General features: G+C 38.2%; 1 protein-coding gene across 2 annotated transcripts in view; it reads left to right on the forward strand.

Moving 5' to 3' along the window:
* Positions 1-14,489, forward strand: part of LOC101740336 (CD2-associated protein) — a 37,211-nt gene that overhangs the window by 16,125 nt on the left and 6,597 nt on the right. For both annotated transcript variants that reach the window (XM_004931055.5, XM_038013060.2), the window contains 9 exons: positions 2,391-2,520; positions 3,281-3,407; positions 5,931-6,034; positions 6,538-6,753; positions 7,149-7,234; positions 8,054-8,267; positions 9,587-9,695; positions 10,361-10,466; positions 11,458-11,798. In XM_004931055.5, coding sequence (XP_004931112.2) covers positions 2,391-2,520; positions 3,281-3,407; positions 5,931-6,034; positions 6,538-6,753; positions 7,149-7,234; positions 8,054-8,267; positions 9,587-9,695; positions 10,361-10,466; positions 11,458-11,798 — 1,433 coding nt within the window. The remainder of the gene's footprint in view (positions 1-2,390; positions 2,521-3,280; positions 3,408-5,930; positions 6,035-6,537; positions 6,754-7,148; positions 7,235-8,053; positions 8,268-9,586; positions 9,696-10,360; positions 10,467-11,457; positions 11,799-14,489) is intronic.

Below are 14,489 nucleotides of genomic sequence, written 5' to 3' on the forward strand. Positions count from 1 at the left end.
AATGTGTTCTATATGATTCTCACAATATTACGTTGCTTGATGTTAATGATGGTGCGTCATCGCTCATGATCCTTAACGATAATTAAGTGCTCACTTCGACGGCTTCATTTGTACGTAAAACTAATTGCTTTACGATTATTCATAATACGAATCGAGGTAGTTTGTTGCGTATTTTTTTCAACAAATCGAAAGTACTATGTGTTTTTTTTTGGTATAATTCAATGTTCTTGTATGTGTGGATTTCAATAAAAAGGCGGTTTTTTTTTATAATGGCAGAAACCGCAGAATGCGTGCAGTATTTAAATTTGATTTTCATTAGTATGGTGAATACAAATACGTATTTTTTTATTGCCCTTGTAGGCAGACGAGTATACGGCCCACCTGAAGGTGAGTGGTTACCGTTGCCCATGGATTTCAACAATGCCAGGGGCAGAGCCAAGCCATTACCTACCGTAAAGTCGCTGCTTACCGTCTATAATACTAAAAACGTCTGTAATTTTATAAGTGGCTCTGTGTTTAATACTACTCAATAGCAAACAAAGCAAAGATTATAACGAGACCGATGTTACGACAAAATTATTTTTATCCAAAGAAAAACCAATGTTATAATAGAAAAATAAATGTGGTCATCTTTATCGGTTAACGTTAGATTAGTGCTCTAAATATTACAAATATAAAGAGCTCTTATAGATCGGCTTTTACCATATAATATGTGCTGTCCTGAAAAAATAATATTAGTAATATAAGACACGATAATTTCAGATTAGAATTGTCAAATGTGTATAAATCATCTAACTATTATAAATAATCAGGATGACGTGCTATCGATCTATTAATGATTACTAAAAGAAATTGTAATTTGCGCTAAAAACACCTCAAAACATAAAAATAAAGGCATATGTCTTACTTCTGCAATAATATTAAATATTTCGAAGTTTTGTTATGTTTGGAAACATTAGATGCATAAATTTTGTAATTTTCATTATCGGTAACCAATTTCGAAGCGAATTATCTAATTAATCGTAAAATAAAACTTAGTTTTAAAAGTGAAATAATGTCACGTATGTACGTACGTACATGCTACAGTGTAATGTATTGAACAATTTAAAGAACCTTGAATTTGTATTATGTGTACAGACTCATTCTTATATTCGTAATTCAAGTTTCGCGCCAAAACAATGACTCTAAGCTATTTATGCTATTTATTTAAAGATCGCATGTTCGACTCGGTAGTCATATTTGTTGAGCATGTTAGTAAACTATCTGCCCGTTGGAGTTGAGTATAGAGGTAAACAGTAAGGCAACATTAACGTTATTATTTGGTGCAATATATAATATATTAATTTACGATAGATTTATCTAAGTTTAGTTGCTTATTAGTTGTTTTTAGAATTTCCAAACATTGAATTCGATCTGTTTCTTATCGTAACAAAGTATGATTGATTGGACATTGCAAAAAATGCCGCTTTCATAAACTCTTGTTTTTTATCAATGTTTGCCGGAGAGATTGTTTTTAGGCCGAAAGTCTGTGGTTTTCGGTAAACGCTCAGTATCAGAAGGATCTGGCGCTCGTCTTAAAATCTACTCAATATAAAAAAAAGTTCTAATACTTATTGCATCAATTTTCTCTTTATGTTTAAAATATAATTAATTATATATTTATTTTTTACGATTATTCGGTTGTTTATTAGAAATTAATCAAAGACTAAATTTGAATTCTTATTCACCAGTCGATTTTTCAAATATACTATTTAATAAAATTCTAAGATTGACTGACAGCAAGTAGCTTTGATATGACCAACATCAAATGAAAACACAAAATTAATGGTCATTTATTTAGTTAAAATAAAGACGATATAATTTTATTTTTTCACACATGTAAATTTTTAAAACATAATTGAAAATTCGGCGTTATGTCTCAAGTGAGTGCTTCACGTTGTCATCTATGTTCCTACGGAGTCCGGTAATCACTTAAAACCTTCTTTACCTACCAGAGCAATAAAAAATACCTACATTCATAAACATGCCGTACTGTCAATCGTTATCAAAGGTATCGATGTTTTGCTATTGACATTTCTCATGAAGGTTGCAAGTCTCGAGCGAAGTCGTGATTTTGCGTAACGTACAGCCTCAGAGGTTCTGTCGCGTTTCTTTTTATAGCTTGTTGCCTCAGAGTCGTTTGTAACGCGTCTGAGCCGTGTTCGTTTCCTCGTTCGTTCCGTGTTTCAATCGAAATGGGCGTAGAAAGTCAGTTGTAAAAATTTATAGCTGTTTAAAAAAAAAAAATATCATTTTCGCGCCATCGAAGCCATTTGGAGGACTTTTGATTTTGTGTTTTTTTTTTTTTGAGATCGTGCATTGGATTTTCTTTTGTTTTTTGTGTTTCACAGCCACAGCAGAAGTTGAAGAGAAGAAACCCGAACGTCCATCAAAAGCCGCAACCAACTCGATTTATCCCATACTCAATAAATACACAGAAAAAACCGCCTCGGTCAAGGAGTTGACTACGTCTAAGATAAGGTGAGGAAAGTGTGCTTTTTCCGTATCTCGTTTTTCGATTTAAGCGTGATTCTTTCGAACGTTTGAATGGTAATGAAGTTATATGTATACAAATAAGTATTACGAAATTAATCAACATAATGTGTTAGAGAAACAGTTATTTTTTTTGTAATAATGAATACAAAATGAGCGCGGGCGTCATTACGTTCGTAATCAGCTGATCTGTTCATACATATTTATATAAAAAAAAAAAATTTTTTTTTATGTTAGGATGGTATCATTTTTTTTATACTGAGGTTGGCTTTTTTGCTTTCACTTGTCAATAATATATAGGTTAATAAAAATACAAATATGAATGTCAAAGCAATGAATAGTACACACGAGTTTTAACAATGGAGAGCTTATTTCATCAACTAATCGAGCTTCCTTGTGTTTCGACATAAACATTACTATTCAGACATAAAGAGGTTCAGTTAACAATTCCTGCGAACTGCTATCTCGTATAATGCACAAGAAGAGACAGCGAGAGGGTATATAAACTTGAATAGTTCATTGAAATATTTTATCACAGAAAAAACAGAACGTGGTATTATGGTAGTTATCATGGAACACAAAGTTATTAGACAGACGCCTGAAGCTGAAGCTAGCACGCTTGCACGTATTCAAGAAATTTTACCCTCTCGGTGGAAAACAGTCCCATTGTCGTTAAAACTCCCAAAGTGGGAAAACTGCAGGCAGTGTACGTACGTACGGACTTAAAATTTTTATTTCTTAATTTCAGTATGCACAAAGACAACCCTCTCAGCAAAGAGACTAGCACACATAGTACAGTCACGCACACAAGTAAGAATGAAACTGAGAAATTTATTCACAACGAAGCAGCTACAGACGGAAGTATCGACGGCCAGGTAATTAAATTACTTTTAACTTTTTTTTTATTGCATAGATCAGTGGTCGTGCTCACAACCCACCTGCTGTTAAGTGGTTACCGGAGCCCATAGACATCTACAAAGTAAATTCCGCGACCCACCTTGAGATATGAGTTCCAAGGTCTAAACTATTTTTAAGGATGAGACCTTTCTCCGCCACCCGGGCTTAAGACACATCGATTTGCTAAGTCTTTAATGTTCTAGAGCATCCTTCTGTTTATTGGTGGCAGTGCTTTGTGAATCTCAATAGATCGTGCGGCGTTCCATCCTGTGGGAGGCCTATTTCCCTGGGAGGGAGGGGAATCCGTTGGATGCAAGCAGTGCAGGATCAATCAATGTGGCGGGGCTTGGGGAAGGCCTATGTCCAGCAATAGACGTCAGTGGGCTAAAAGATATATAGATAGTGCTTTGCAGTTTATGTCAAATACAATCGAAGACCTGTATATGATCAAACTTAGAAATCTAGTAGGTCGCGATCCTGTGTAATGTAAATACAATATTTATGATGCAATCACAACGCAGAGTCTTATTTCATTATTTTCAAACAGTGATGTGTGTAGTAAGCGATATATTTGCAATATAGCTGCAAGTGAAATGTCTAATTTCATTATTTGTAAATTGATAATTGCATAAGGCGCGATCTCCGATCGATTTCAGCTTGGTCAAAATTGAAGTTGTTTCCAAATTAATGAAATGCGTATTATTTCGCCGGATTTAAAATATAATGTCACGTTAATCCATTGTTGCGTGAAACGTGTGTTAGATTGCGTGTTATTAGGATTCTATGTGTTATGGATACTAAACATACTCATATATGCTTGAATATATACATATATAGATAATAAACGCCCAGATAAAGAGCAAAAAAACTTGTTCATCACTCGAACGTTTGCTCGATGTGGGAATCGAACCCACGACCCTAGACGCGACAGTCAGGGCCGCTAACTACTGTACCATCGAGACAGTCAAGTTTTATAACGGCATTGTTGGAATATTAGTTAGTGGTATAATAAAATAAATAGAACCCGGATTTTTATGCGAAAACCTCCTCCCGATCCACTAACGGTGCTTCTAGGTACTTCAAGCACCGGTCACCGTTCTCGTCGAACCCGTCGCTTGCGACGAAGGGCTCGACGAGTAAATTAACTCCCAGACACAGCCCACTGAGTTTCTCGCCGGATCTTCTCAGTGGGTCGCGTTTCCGATCCGGTGGTAGATTCTGCGAAGCACGGCTCTTGCTAGGGTTCGTGTTAGCAACGTCATCAGGTTTGAGCCCCGTGAGCTCACCTACAAAAGTTAGGGTTACGCTGACATAGCCTCTCAAGGCTCTCAGCTTAGGTAGGAAAAAAAAAAAAAAAATGCGAATATTTCAAAGTATCTCCGTGTGTCGTATTGTCTCCGTATATTTAGCGAAAAAAAATATATATACACATTAAAACGTCGCTTGTGTACCCTTTTTAATTCAAGGATATGAAGTGAATGTCATTGGAGAGTCAAATTTGAATCGCAACTACGCCTCCGCCTACGTTTAGATAGTTACGTAATTTTATGACTATGTAATGAGATTTTATGTTGCTGAATTATTTCACGAAAATTTTAATAAAAAAAAATCTAAATACCTTCCCAAATGTTAGAAAAGATATAAATTTCGCGGTTGGGGGTAGTTGTTGAATAACAAAAATGGATTCAAACACGTTGTATGACGTCACGCATTGATGGTTCCTGCCTGTTTCTCGCCGGATCTTCTCAGTGGTTCGCGTTTCCGCTGGTAGATTCTGGGAAGCACTGCTCTTACTAGGGCTAATGTTAGCAACGTCCTCTGGTTTGAGCCCCGTGAGTTCACCTACGTGATCGGTTACGCTGGCATAGCCTCTCAAAGCTACCAGATTAGGTAAGAAAAAAAAAGGTGGTTCCTGCCTATTTCTGCTGACTTAACGATCACTTGTTTTGAAGGCTAGATTAATCGTTATCGATAAGCTATTAAAACTGATACTTCTTTATTTGCTTAGATGGGTGGACGAGTTCACGCCCTATCTGATGTCAATCATCAAAAACGTAAATACTGCCACCCATCTTGAGACATAAGTTCTAAGGTCTCACTTTTTACAGTACAACGGCTGCTAGTACCTACCCGTGCGAACTCACAAACTCGCCCTCCCACGAGTAATTAAGCAAATTAAAATTTTTGCGGACTTGTTTTTTTACTACAATTCCTTCACCGTGGAAGCCAATCGATAACGTTTGTTAAATACGTATTTCATTATAAAAATTTGTACCTGCCAGCGTGATTCGAACACCGGCATATTCGCATCGCTGGATACGAATGCACCGGGCGTCGTATCCTTTAGGCCACGACGAGTTAGGCCGCGACATTTATGTGAAGCTCTTTATGAGTTTTGTTATTGTTGTTCAGGTAACAGTTAATCTATAGTTGAAGCTTGCTAGGTTTTGTTTTTCTATATAGTATTTTTTTTACTTTGGTAAATGTTGCTATGTTTACAGGTAAAGAAACCGCCGGTGCCGTTAAAGAAAAGTCCGACGCCCGTATCCGGGGTCGGAGGCTTGCTCAGCGGACTGAAGAATAAAATGCTATCATCTTCTGACAAGTTAGTGTTCCTGATTGTGAAATTTAGAATTTCTCGCCTATATTCATAAGAGCTAATTTACGGTGCCATAATAAATAACAAAATTCGGAGGATGTCGATATTTGGAAGAGATTAGATTAGATTGTTTTTTTAGTTTTTAGGGTTTAGACCCAAAGCATTTTTGTCTCCTAATTGTATCCGTCGTCAGGGATTTATTGTATCGTATCTCTGAGCGATACTTTTCCCCAAACGTCGCTCGCATGAGCTTCGCAAAAACTGTCAGTGACTATGAACATATGGACATCTTCGCCCAAATTGTAGTGACATCATTGACTAAGTACGTACTGTTGGCTCGTGTTTGTAGGCCTATTGATAATACTTTCAAACTCAATGCAATGAGATGTGCCGTTCCAACGCTGTACCTTTTTTGCTGATAATACATTCAAACTCAATACAATGAAAAATGCCTTTCTAACGCTGTACTTCTTTTGCTGAATAATAATAAAAAAACTAAATATCTTCAGAGAAAAATCGACGCCTGTTGTTGTGGATTCGGACCGACCGGACGGCGCTACGTCCAGCAAGCCAACACCCAACGCCAACGCAGCAACCACGACCAACGCCAACACGACCAACACCAACACGCCCAACACCAACACGCCCAACATCAACGCACCCAACAATAGTACGTTCGACAATATCGAACGTAACTCCATACTCAACGATCCTAGAGCGGGCAGGTAAATTATTATTATTATTATTTTCATTTTATCTCTACTACTACTACTACTTTCTACTAATTTCTATTCTTAAAATCGTTAATTAGCCATTTAGGTTATAAGCACTAATACATAAAAAATCTTTGACATATTTGATTAGATCAATTTCTTTATATTTTTCTTACAAGATAGCAGAAATAATGTTAATGCTCTGATCAAATTAATCTTGAAGACATAATTGAAATTGTGTTAATTAAATTATCTAAACTCAAATAAAATTAGTGTAGTACACTTAAAATCGATAATATTTCAAATGATACTCGATTAATAATTTTTATATAATTTGTTTTGTGAGATGTTTTCGTGTTTAATTTTAATGTATCACATAATTAAACCTTTCGTTTATCGAAATTTAGAGTCAAAGCACCAAGACGACGGCCACCTAGTCAGGTCCTACGCGACGACACGCCGCAGCAAATAGGACTTAGCAACGGACACGAAGGTACGATGATACTGTATATATACATATCAATAAAGGAAAGGGTATTTGATTTAAGCGATATTTTAGCCACTTCACAGAAGAGCCATTTTAAGTTTAAAATTTAGAAAAATTATAAGAACAAAAAAACTTCTTCACCTATTTGAATGGGGTACTCTTAATTGTAGTTCAATTAAAAGCATCGAATTGTTGATGGTAATACCAAATAAAATGGACCTTTAATTACACAGATAAATGTTGTGTAATAAGGGAAATACCTCTTAACTGTACGAAGTTATAAAACAAATCGTTTGACCTCAGTCAAAGTCAAGTCTCTCAAGATATGAAATTTCTCTAGAGATGTACTAAATTTATCGAATACCCATCCCTAAAGAATTATAAGACTGATGCTTCTTTGTAAATATATTTTTAAGGAACAATTATATTGGAGTCCATAGACGTTCTATGATTGTCATTTTAAGCTACCCACCTTGAGGCATGACGTCTAGTAATTTGTATCGTATAACGGTCATCGCACTTTTTAAAATGAGTAGCGGCACTATTTTTCGGGGAAACAAAAAAAAAGGGAAAATACTACGGTACCTACTCGTCGATTAATATATATAAAAATAGGAATTATTAGTAATAACTCGTGTTGTCCGGAGTCGTACATGTCTCGAATAATGAATTGATATTGAGTAAGAACTATGCCTTTAAACAATTATTTTTGTGTTCGTGTTAAAATCACTACATGGATTGGGACGAATTAAAAAAAAAATTCTAGTCATTGCAAAATAGAAAAATTCAAATTGATTTACAACAATCAAAAATAATTTTTTACAGTACCGGCGAGCGAAAAGCCCCCGCCGGAGAAAGCGGAAGAGATAAAACCGCGCGCCCGCGAGTGGGAGAAGCACAAGGCTCCCTGGATGGAGGAGTTGAAGTTGAACCAGGCGAAGAAGACCAGCTTCGCTGCGGACGGCAAGGCGCGGTCCGTCTCCAGCTCGGCAGAGAGCAGCGCGCTGGCCAGCAGGGCGGGCGGCGGGAGCACCGACAGGTCGGTCACCGCCCGCAAACTAACACAAGCGGTGTTCTACGTTTGAATAATACACAGGAAATACGTTAAAAAAAAAAACTTTTACTGGATCTCTTGTGAGTCCGCGCGGATAGGTACCACCGCTCTGCCTATTTCTGCCGTGAAGCAGTAATGCGTTACGGTTTGAAGGGTAGGGCAGCCGTTGTAACTATACTGAGATCTTAGAACTTATATCACAAGGTGGGTGGCGCATTTACGTTGTAAATGTCTATGGGCTCCAGTAACCACTTAACACCAGGTGGGCTGTGAGCTCGTCCACCCATCTAAGCAATAAAAAAAATATATTTATACGTGAAGCAAAAACTTTGTACGAAAATTGCGCGGACGGAGGGGTATGAAATTTCCCAAACTTATAGAGATTATAGAGAAGGAGTGCAGAATGTAATTTTTTTTTAATTATGCATAAAAATACATTAAATAAATAATAATAAAAACATACACACACCATCATGTATTTGATACACACACGCATGCATACTATTTGTTTATTGTCTAACTTTTGTTATTGCTTATAGTCTGTGATCAAATTGAGAATAGATATTAAATATTGTTTGTCTTTATTAATATTTGTCTAAAATATAGTCTTAGTGAAATCTGTGATTATAGAAGTATAATAATTAGTCTTTAACCATAGAATCATATATTAATAGTGTACAAACTTATAATTTCAATTAATTATAGTCGAATTTCGACTATCGGGGGACCACCAGTACACAAAAAATAATAAATAAATACATAAAAAATAATAAAATAACAGCTTATTTTTAGGTTGTCCGCCATCTTCTCTTTCGACCTGGCTTGCAGTTTCATTCCTTAGGCATTTCTTCAAACTTTCTCCATATTATTGTATATTTTTCATGCTATGAAACTGTGCAGAAATAATAATTTGAGAAAATACAGCTATGAATATAAGCGAGGGGGTTTTATATGATTCTGACAGAATAAGTAATTTTAAAATAAAAATAAAAATCCGGTAAATCATGCTACTATAAAACTAAACAAGAAAACACAAATTAGATTGTTTATTTTATTTTTATCCGAACACACTATTAAGATCAATTCTTTATTTATAAATCCATATCTTGCTGAATAATACCCTTAACTTCTAACTTTTAAACGGTAATTGCGCTATGCATAAAAATAGATTAATCTAATCGCATTTTTGACAAAGTACGGCGGTTGGTTTTCGATATTTTTTCATACTCCATAATTGAAAAGACTAAAAAAATCATCGTTCAAAAGTTTCGACAATAAGTTGATTAAAATAATACTCCTTTCAGAATCCTGGAATGCGGTTTGGACGAGAAGAGATCAACGCATTCTATGGAAATGTCTAAGAGCACCTCATCAATCACCAGTCGAATGTGCGTTCTAGAAAGTTTCGAAGAGGTGAGTTCACAGATATTGCACACGGATTTATTTTTTATCCAAACTTATGTCGCGGCGCCTGACTCGTTTAGCACAGCAAGCTAGCCAAAACGTCATACCAAAACATTTACTACTACCGGCACCGCGAGCTGACAGCATTCAACAATATTCTTAATTTACCTCACAATAATCATTATTGGCACAAGATCCTTCCTTTTCGAGAAAGGTCACATTCATACATTCATCGCAGAACAATCACGACTAAACCATTGTAAATTATAATTAAAGCAAGTAGCAAGCATTCAACTGGTTTTATTATAGAAGCAATAAAGCCGCAGTGTCTCGCGTAGACAACTTATTTTAAAACAATTTTATATAATACTAGACTGCGTTGTCATTTTATAAAAAAAAATATTTACGGTGAATAAGGGTTTCATTATTAGAATGTTTGACGTATTTATTCAGACTTCAGACTGCACAAAGATTTTTCGGATTACGATCAATCGCAACAGGAAATAATAAGGGGATAAGGATAAGACCTATTACCTAGATTATATATATATATATTTTTATTAAATAATATTAAAGAAATCTCTGATGTAAAGTAAAACTGATTAAGATTATATGAGATAAATGTCTCAATCTAATGCTGCGATATATTACCGTAATGTATTGTTTGTTCATAGACGAAGGTACGTCACTCGTTGGATTCTAAAAAGGAAACGCCCGATAGGAGTACCCCTGATCCGGTGCCTGTCATTAAACCGGTCATGCATTCCCCCACCGCCGCAGGTTAGTCAAAACATTCTTGTAAAAAATTTATTTTATTTGCTCATTATTGCATTATGGGGTCACTTGTTATAGTGAGGTGACAATCCTAATTGTTTATTATACTCCGATACGAGAGGACGCCACCAGTCTCACTTTATACTCTGATTTTTCTTACTGTTATATGCCGGATCTTCTCAGTGGATCGCGTTTCGGATCCGGTGGTAGATTCTGCGAAGGTCAGTGTTAGCAACTTCGCCAGGGTTGAGTCCCGTGAGCTCATATACACGCTAGGGTAACGCTGATATAACCTCTCAAGGCTATCAGCATAGTTAAAAGAAACTTATTGTTATTAATTTCATTTTTCATAATAGATATTGTTTTTCTTTTAATATACTTGTATGTACCTACTGGCTCCGATTTGTCATATTTGTTGCTTTAATTCCTCGGTATTTCTGCTCCATGGGTCACCAGAGTCCACATACACCTCAATATGACTGCGTGTCTATGATTATCGAACGTTTGACTGCTTCGCGGCAGTAGTAGGCAAGATTGGTACTTTTGAATTTAAATATGGCGTATTTATTTGCATCCTTTTGAGCTTTTATGACCTGGTTACTAAGACCTTTAGATGACCTAATGTCTTATTTTAATTTGTATTATTATTTTTATGAAAAATGATTATATGGAGTGAAATGAAATGAAGATGATTAATTTGAGACATTAATCAACTAGGATGAAATATAATCTCAGTAAAATGGTGGTCATTTCCTGAGATTGTTTCAGTGGACTTTTTGGACGATCCCGAGAAGTTACGTCCAGCGGCTTTGTTTCATTTTCCCACATTTGTGCACTTTCACAGATATTAAACAGTTAATAAACCACCATTATTACACATTTAAACCTGAAGAAACACTAAATAGACAAAATAAAACAAATCACACAACTTCACTCCTCGAGTTTCCGCCAAAAAGTATTTATTTGCATCCAACGTAATGTCAACACAATGTTTCAGGTCGAACATTTTTATCGATGGTTGATGACGTGAAGAAACCTCCCGCCCCCGCCCCGCCCGCCGCACCCACCGACAAGGCACCCAGCACCAAACACGACAAGCACGTTACAGATAAAATCGAAATGAATTCTACGAAGACATCCAGTGTGTTCGAGAAGTCTAGTACGGTCGAGAGAGTGGAACGGATCGAGGAGAGGTCGCCCGAGAAGCCGGTGGCCGCAGTCGGAGGTGACAGGACCAGCGCGTCCAGTACTCTCGAGCGGAGGCCGCAGCCCGGCAGGGGGGAGAAGGCGCCCCCGGCTGATGGAACCGACGCGCTCATTGCGCAGCTCAACTACAGGGTCAGTATTGCGCAATATATCTTTTTTTTTTTTATTGAAGAATTACTGGTAGTCACTTAAGCCAAACAGCGCCCCTTCTCCCTTCAATATGCTTTTAGTCTGTGAAGCTGGAAGTTATATTTTGTTATCGACTTTTTGTGTGATTTCTTTTATTTTGTCTATTTAGTGTTTATTTAGGTTTAAATGTGTAATAACGGTGGTTTGTTAATTGTTTAGTATCTGTGAAAGTGCACAAATGTGGGAACATGAAACAAAAACGCTGAACGTAACTTTTCGGCATCCTCCAAAAAGTTCACCGAAAAGATCTTAGTAAATGACCACTATTTTACTGAAATTATATATACCATACCATATCATCTCATTTCACTTCAGTTCATGCTATATTTCATATTAAGCAACTTTATTTCAGTTCCCTTCATATTACCAATTTTCATAAAATAAAAATATAAATGAAAATATCAAATCTTATTTTCATTAAACCTAAAACTCTTAGTAACCAGGTCATAAAATCCCTATTAAAAAAAAGTTTCTTATTAAATAATACCGTATACCTATATATATACAGTGAATTATTATTATTATTATTTTTTTTTTTTTTTTTTTTTTTTTTTTTTTTTTTTTTTTTTTTTTTTTTTTTTTTTTTTTTTTTTTTTTTTTTTGATTGAAAGTTTACTGGTGGCCCGAAGGCCTTTCCAGTTTCACCAGGACAGGTGGGCGAGCAAAGGCTCAGCCAAGAGGGGTGGGATTTGCTAACAACTGCCCGAGCGCCTCCGAAGGAGACCTAACAACTCAAGAGCAATTGTTTCGCGAATGAATCTACTAAATCTACTACCGGATCGGAATCGCGACCCGCTGAGAAGATCCGGCGAGAAACTCAGCGGGCTGATGCATGGGTTAGGTTGCACGTCGACCTCTTTGTCGAGTTCGACGATGACGGTTACCGGGGTCCCTAAGCCTGCCCCTAGTATTAGAGCTGAAGGCATCTAATGCAAAGGTTATTGGATCTGATGGATCCGTAAGGACGTGTCTAGGGCGTCGACGGTGACTGGCTCCTGCATGATCAGGATTCGGGGAGTAGTCAGCGGCGGCAACGATAAGGCGATTATCATGACGCATAGCCTTATCGAAGTATCGTTCCGACGCTGACTTCATGTATTTCCGAATTGATTCGAGGCCCAGGTCGTCGTGTAGGTCAACGTTCCTCACGAACCACGGAGCCCCGACAGCTAACCTGCAAAAGCGGGATTGTAGGGATTGGAGGGTGTCTATGTGTGTGCGGGCCGCGTGAGCGAACACCACACTCGCGTAAGTCATGACGGGCCTTATGCAAGTTTTGTAAAGTGTCACCTTGTTCCGAAGGGACATTTTACTCCGCTTACAGATCATGGGGTAGAGTCTACCGAGAATAAACGCGGCACGGTCACGGACTGATTTTATATGCGGGCGGAATGTCATCGATGCATCCAGGGTAACGCCCAGGTACTTGACCTTCCTGGCCCAGGGTATGGGTTGTCTAAAGAGAGTAATCGGGGGTGTGAGATTCCTCCTCCTAATCCGGGAGGAAATCCGTGTGGAGCTTCCCCTCTGAAATAGCACCGCAGTACTTTTCGCTGGGTTGATGTCTATGCGCCATTTTCGGAACCACTGTCCTAGGGCTAGGGCTGCGCTCTGAAGCTTCTTCGCGATTAGGGACTTATTTCTACTAGAATAGTAAACAGTCGTGTCGTCGGCGAATAAAGCTAAATGGGTCGGCGGCGACCGGGGAATATCGTTGACGAATAAGCTAAATAGGAGGGGTGAGAGGACAGAGCCTTGCGGGACTCCAGCTGTGAGAGGTCGTGGGGAGGAGCGGGTTCCCTCGACTCGATATCGAAAAGAGCGGTTCGACAAGAAGTCCCGTATGATGAGCACGAGACTATCCGGCACGCCCATGTTGAATAGTTTGAAAATCAAACCATTGTGCCAGACTTTGTCGAACGCTTTTGCGACGTCGAAGAAGAGAGCTCCCGTGTATAACGGTTTTGGTCGATTAAGCCCCACAAGAATGTGCTCCGTGAGGCGGTGCACCTGTTGAACGCATGAGTGATTTGTACGGAATCCGAATTGTTCATCGATAAGAATGCCCTTGGATGAGACGAAGTCTCTGAGGCGTTTGTAGAGCAGACGCTCATACAGTTTGCCTAGAGACATGAGGAGGCTAATCGGGCGGTAGCTCGTCGGATGATTTTTTGGTTTACCGGGTTTATGTATGCCGATAACGTCCGCTTCTTTCCACACCGCGGGAAAGATACAGTTCGCCATAGCGGCATTGAAAATAGATGCCAACATCACGATGAGTTGGACGGGTAGAAGTTTAATAACGCGGTTGGATATACCGTCGGAACCGGGAGCCTTGCGAGGACGTAGGTCTTTGATCAAGTCTTTAACTTCCATCGGGGTGACGGGTGGTAACGCATCAGAGGGTGGCAAGGAGGCTCTGCGTTCTACCTCACTGTCTACTAATTCTACATGAACAGGGTCCACGGATTGAGTGCTGGGCGTGCACTGGGTTTGCAATGTATCGGCCAGCAGCTCTGCTTTTTCCTCATCATCGAACGCCGCGAGTCGGCCTGAGGGGCCTACGAGGGGGGGCATAGTTACTACCGTATCCGATTTGAGAGTACGAGCTAAGCGGTAGTAAGACCTTTGGGA

The sequence above is a fragment of the Bombyx mori genome, chromosome 9 (genome assembly GCF_030269925.1).
Source record: "Bombyx mori chromosome 9, ASM3026992v2".
Classification (NCBI taxonomy): Eukaryota; Metazoa; Arthropoda; class Insecta; order Lepidoptera; family Bombycidae; genus Bombyx; species Bombyx mori.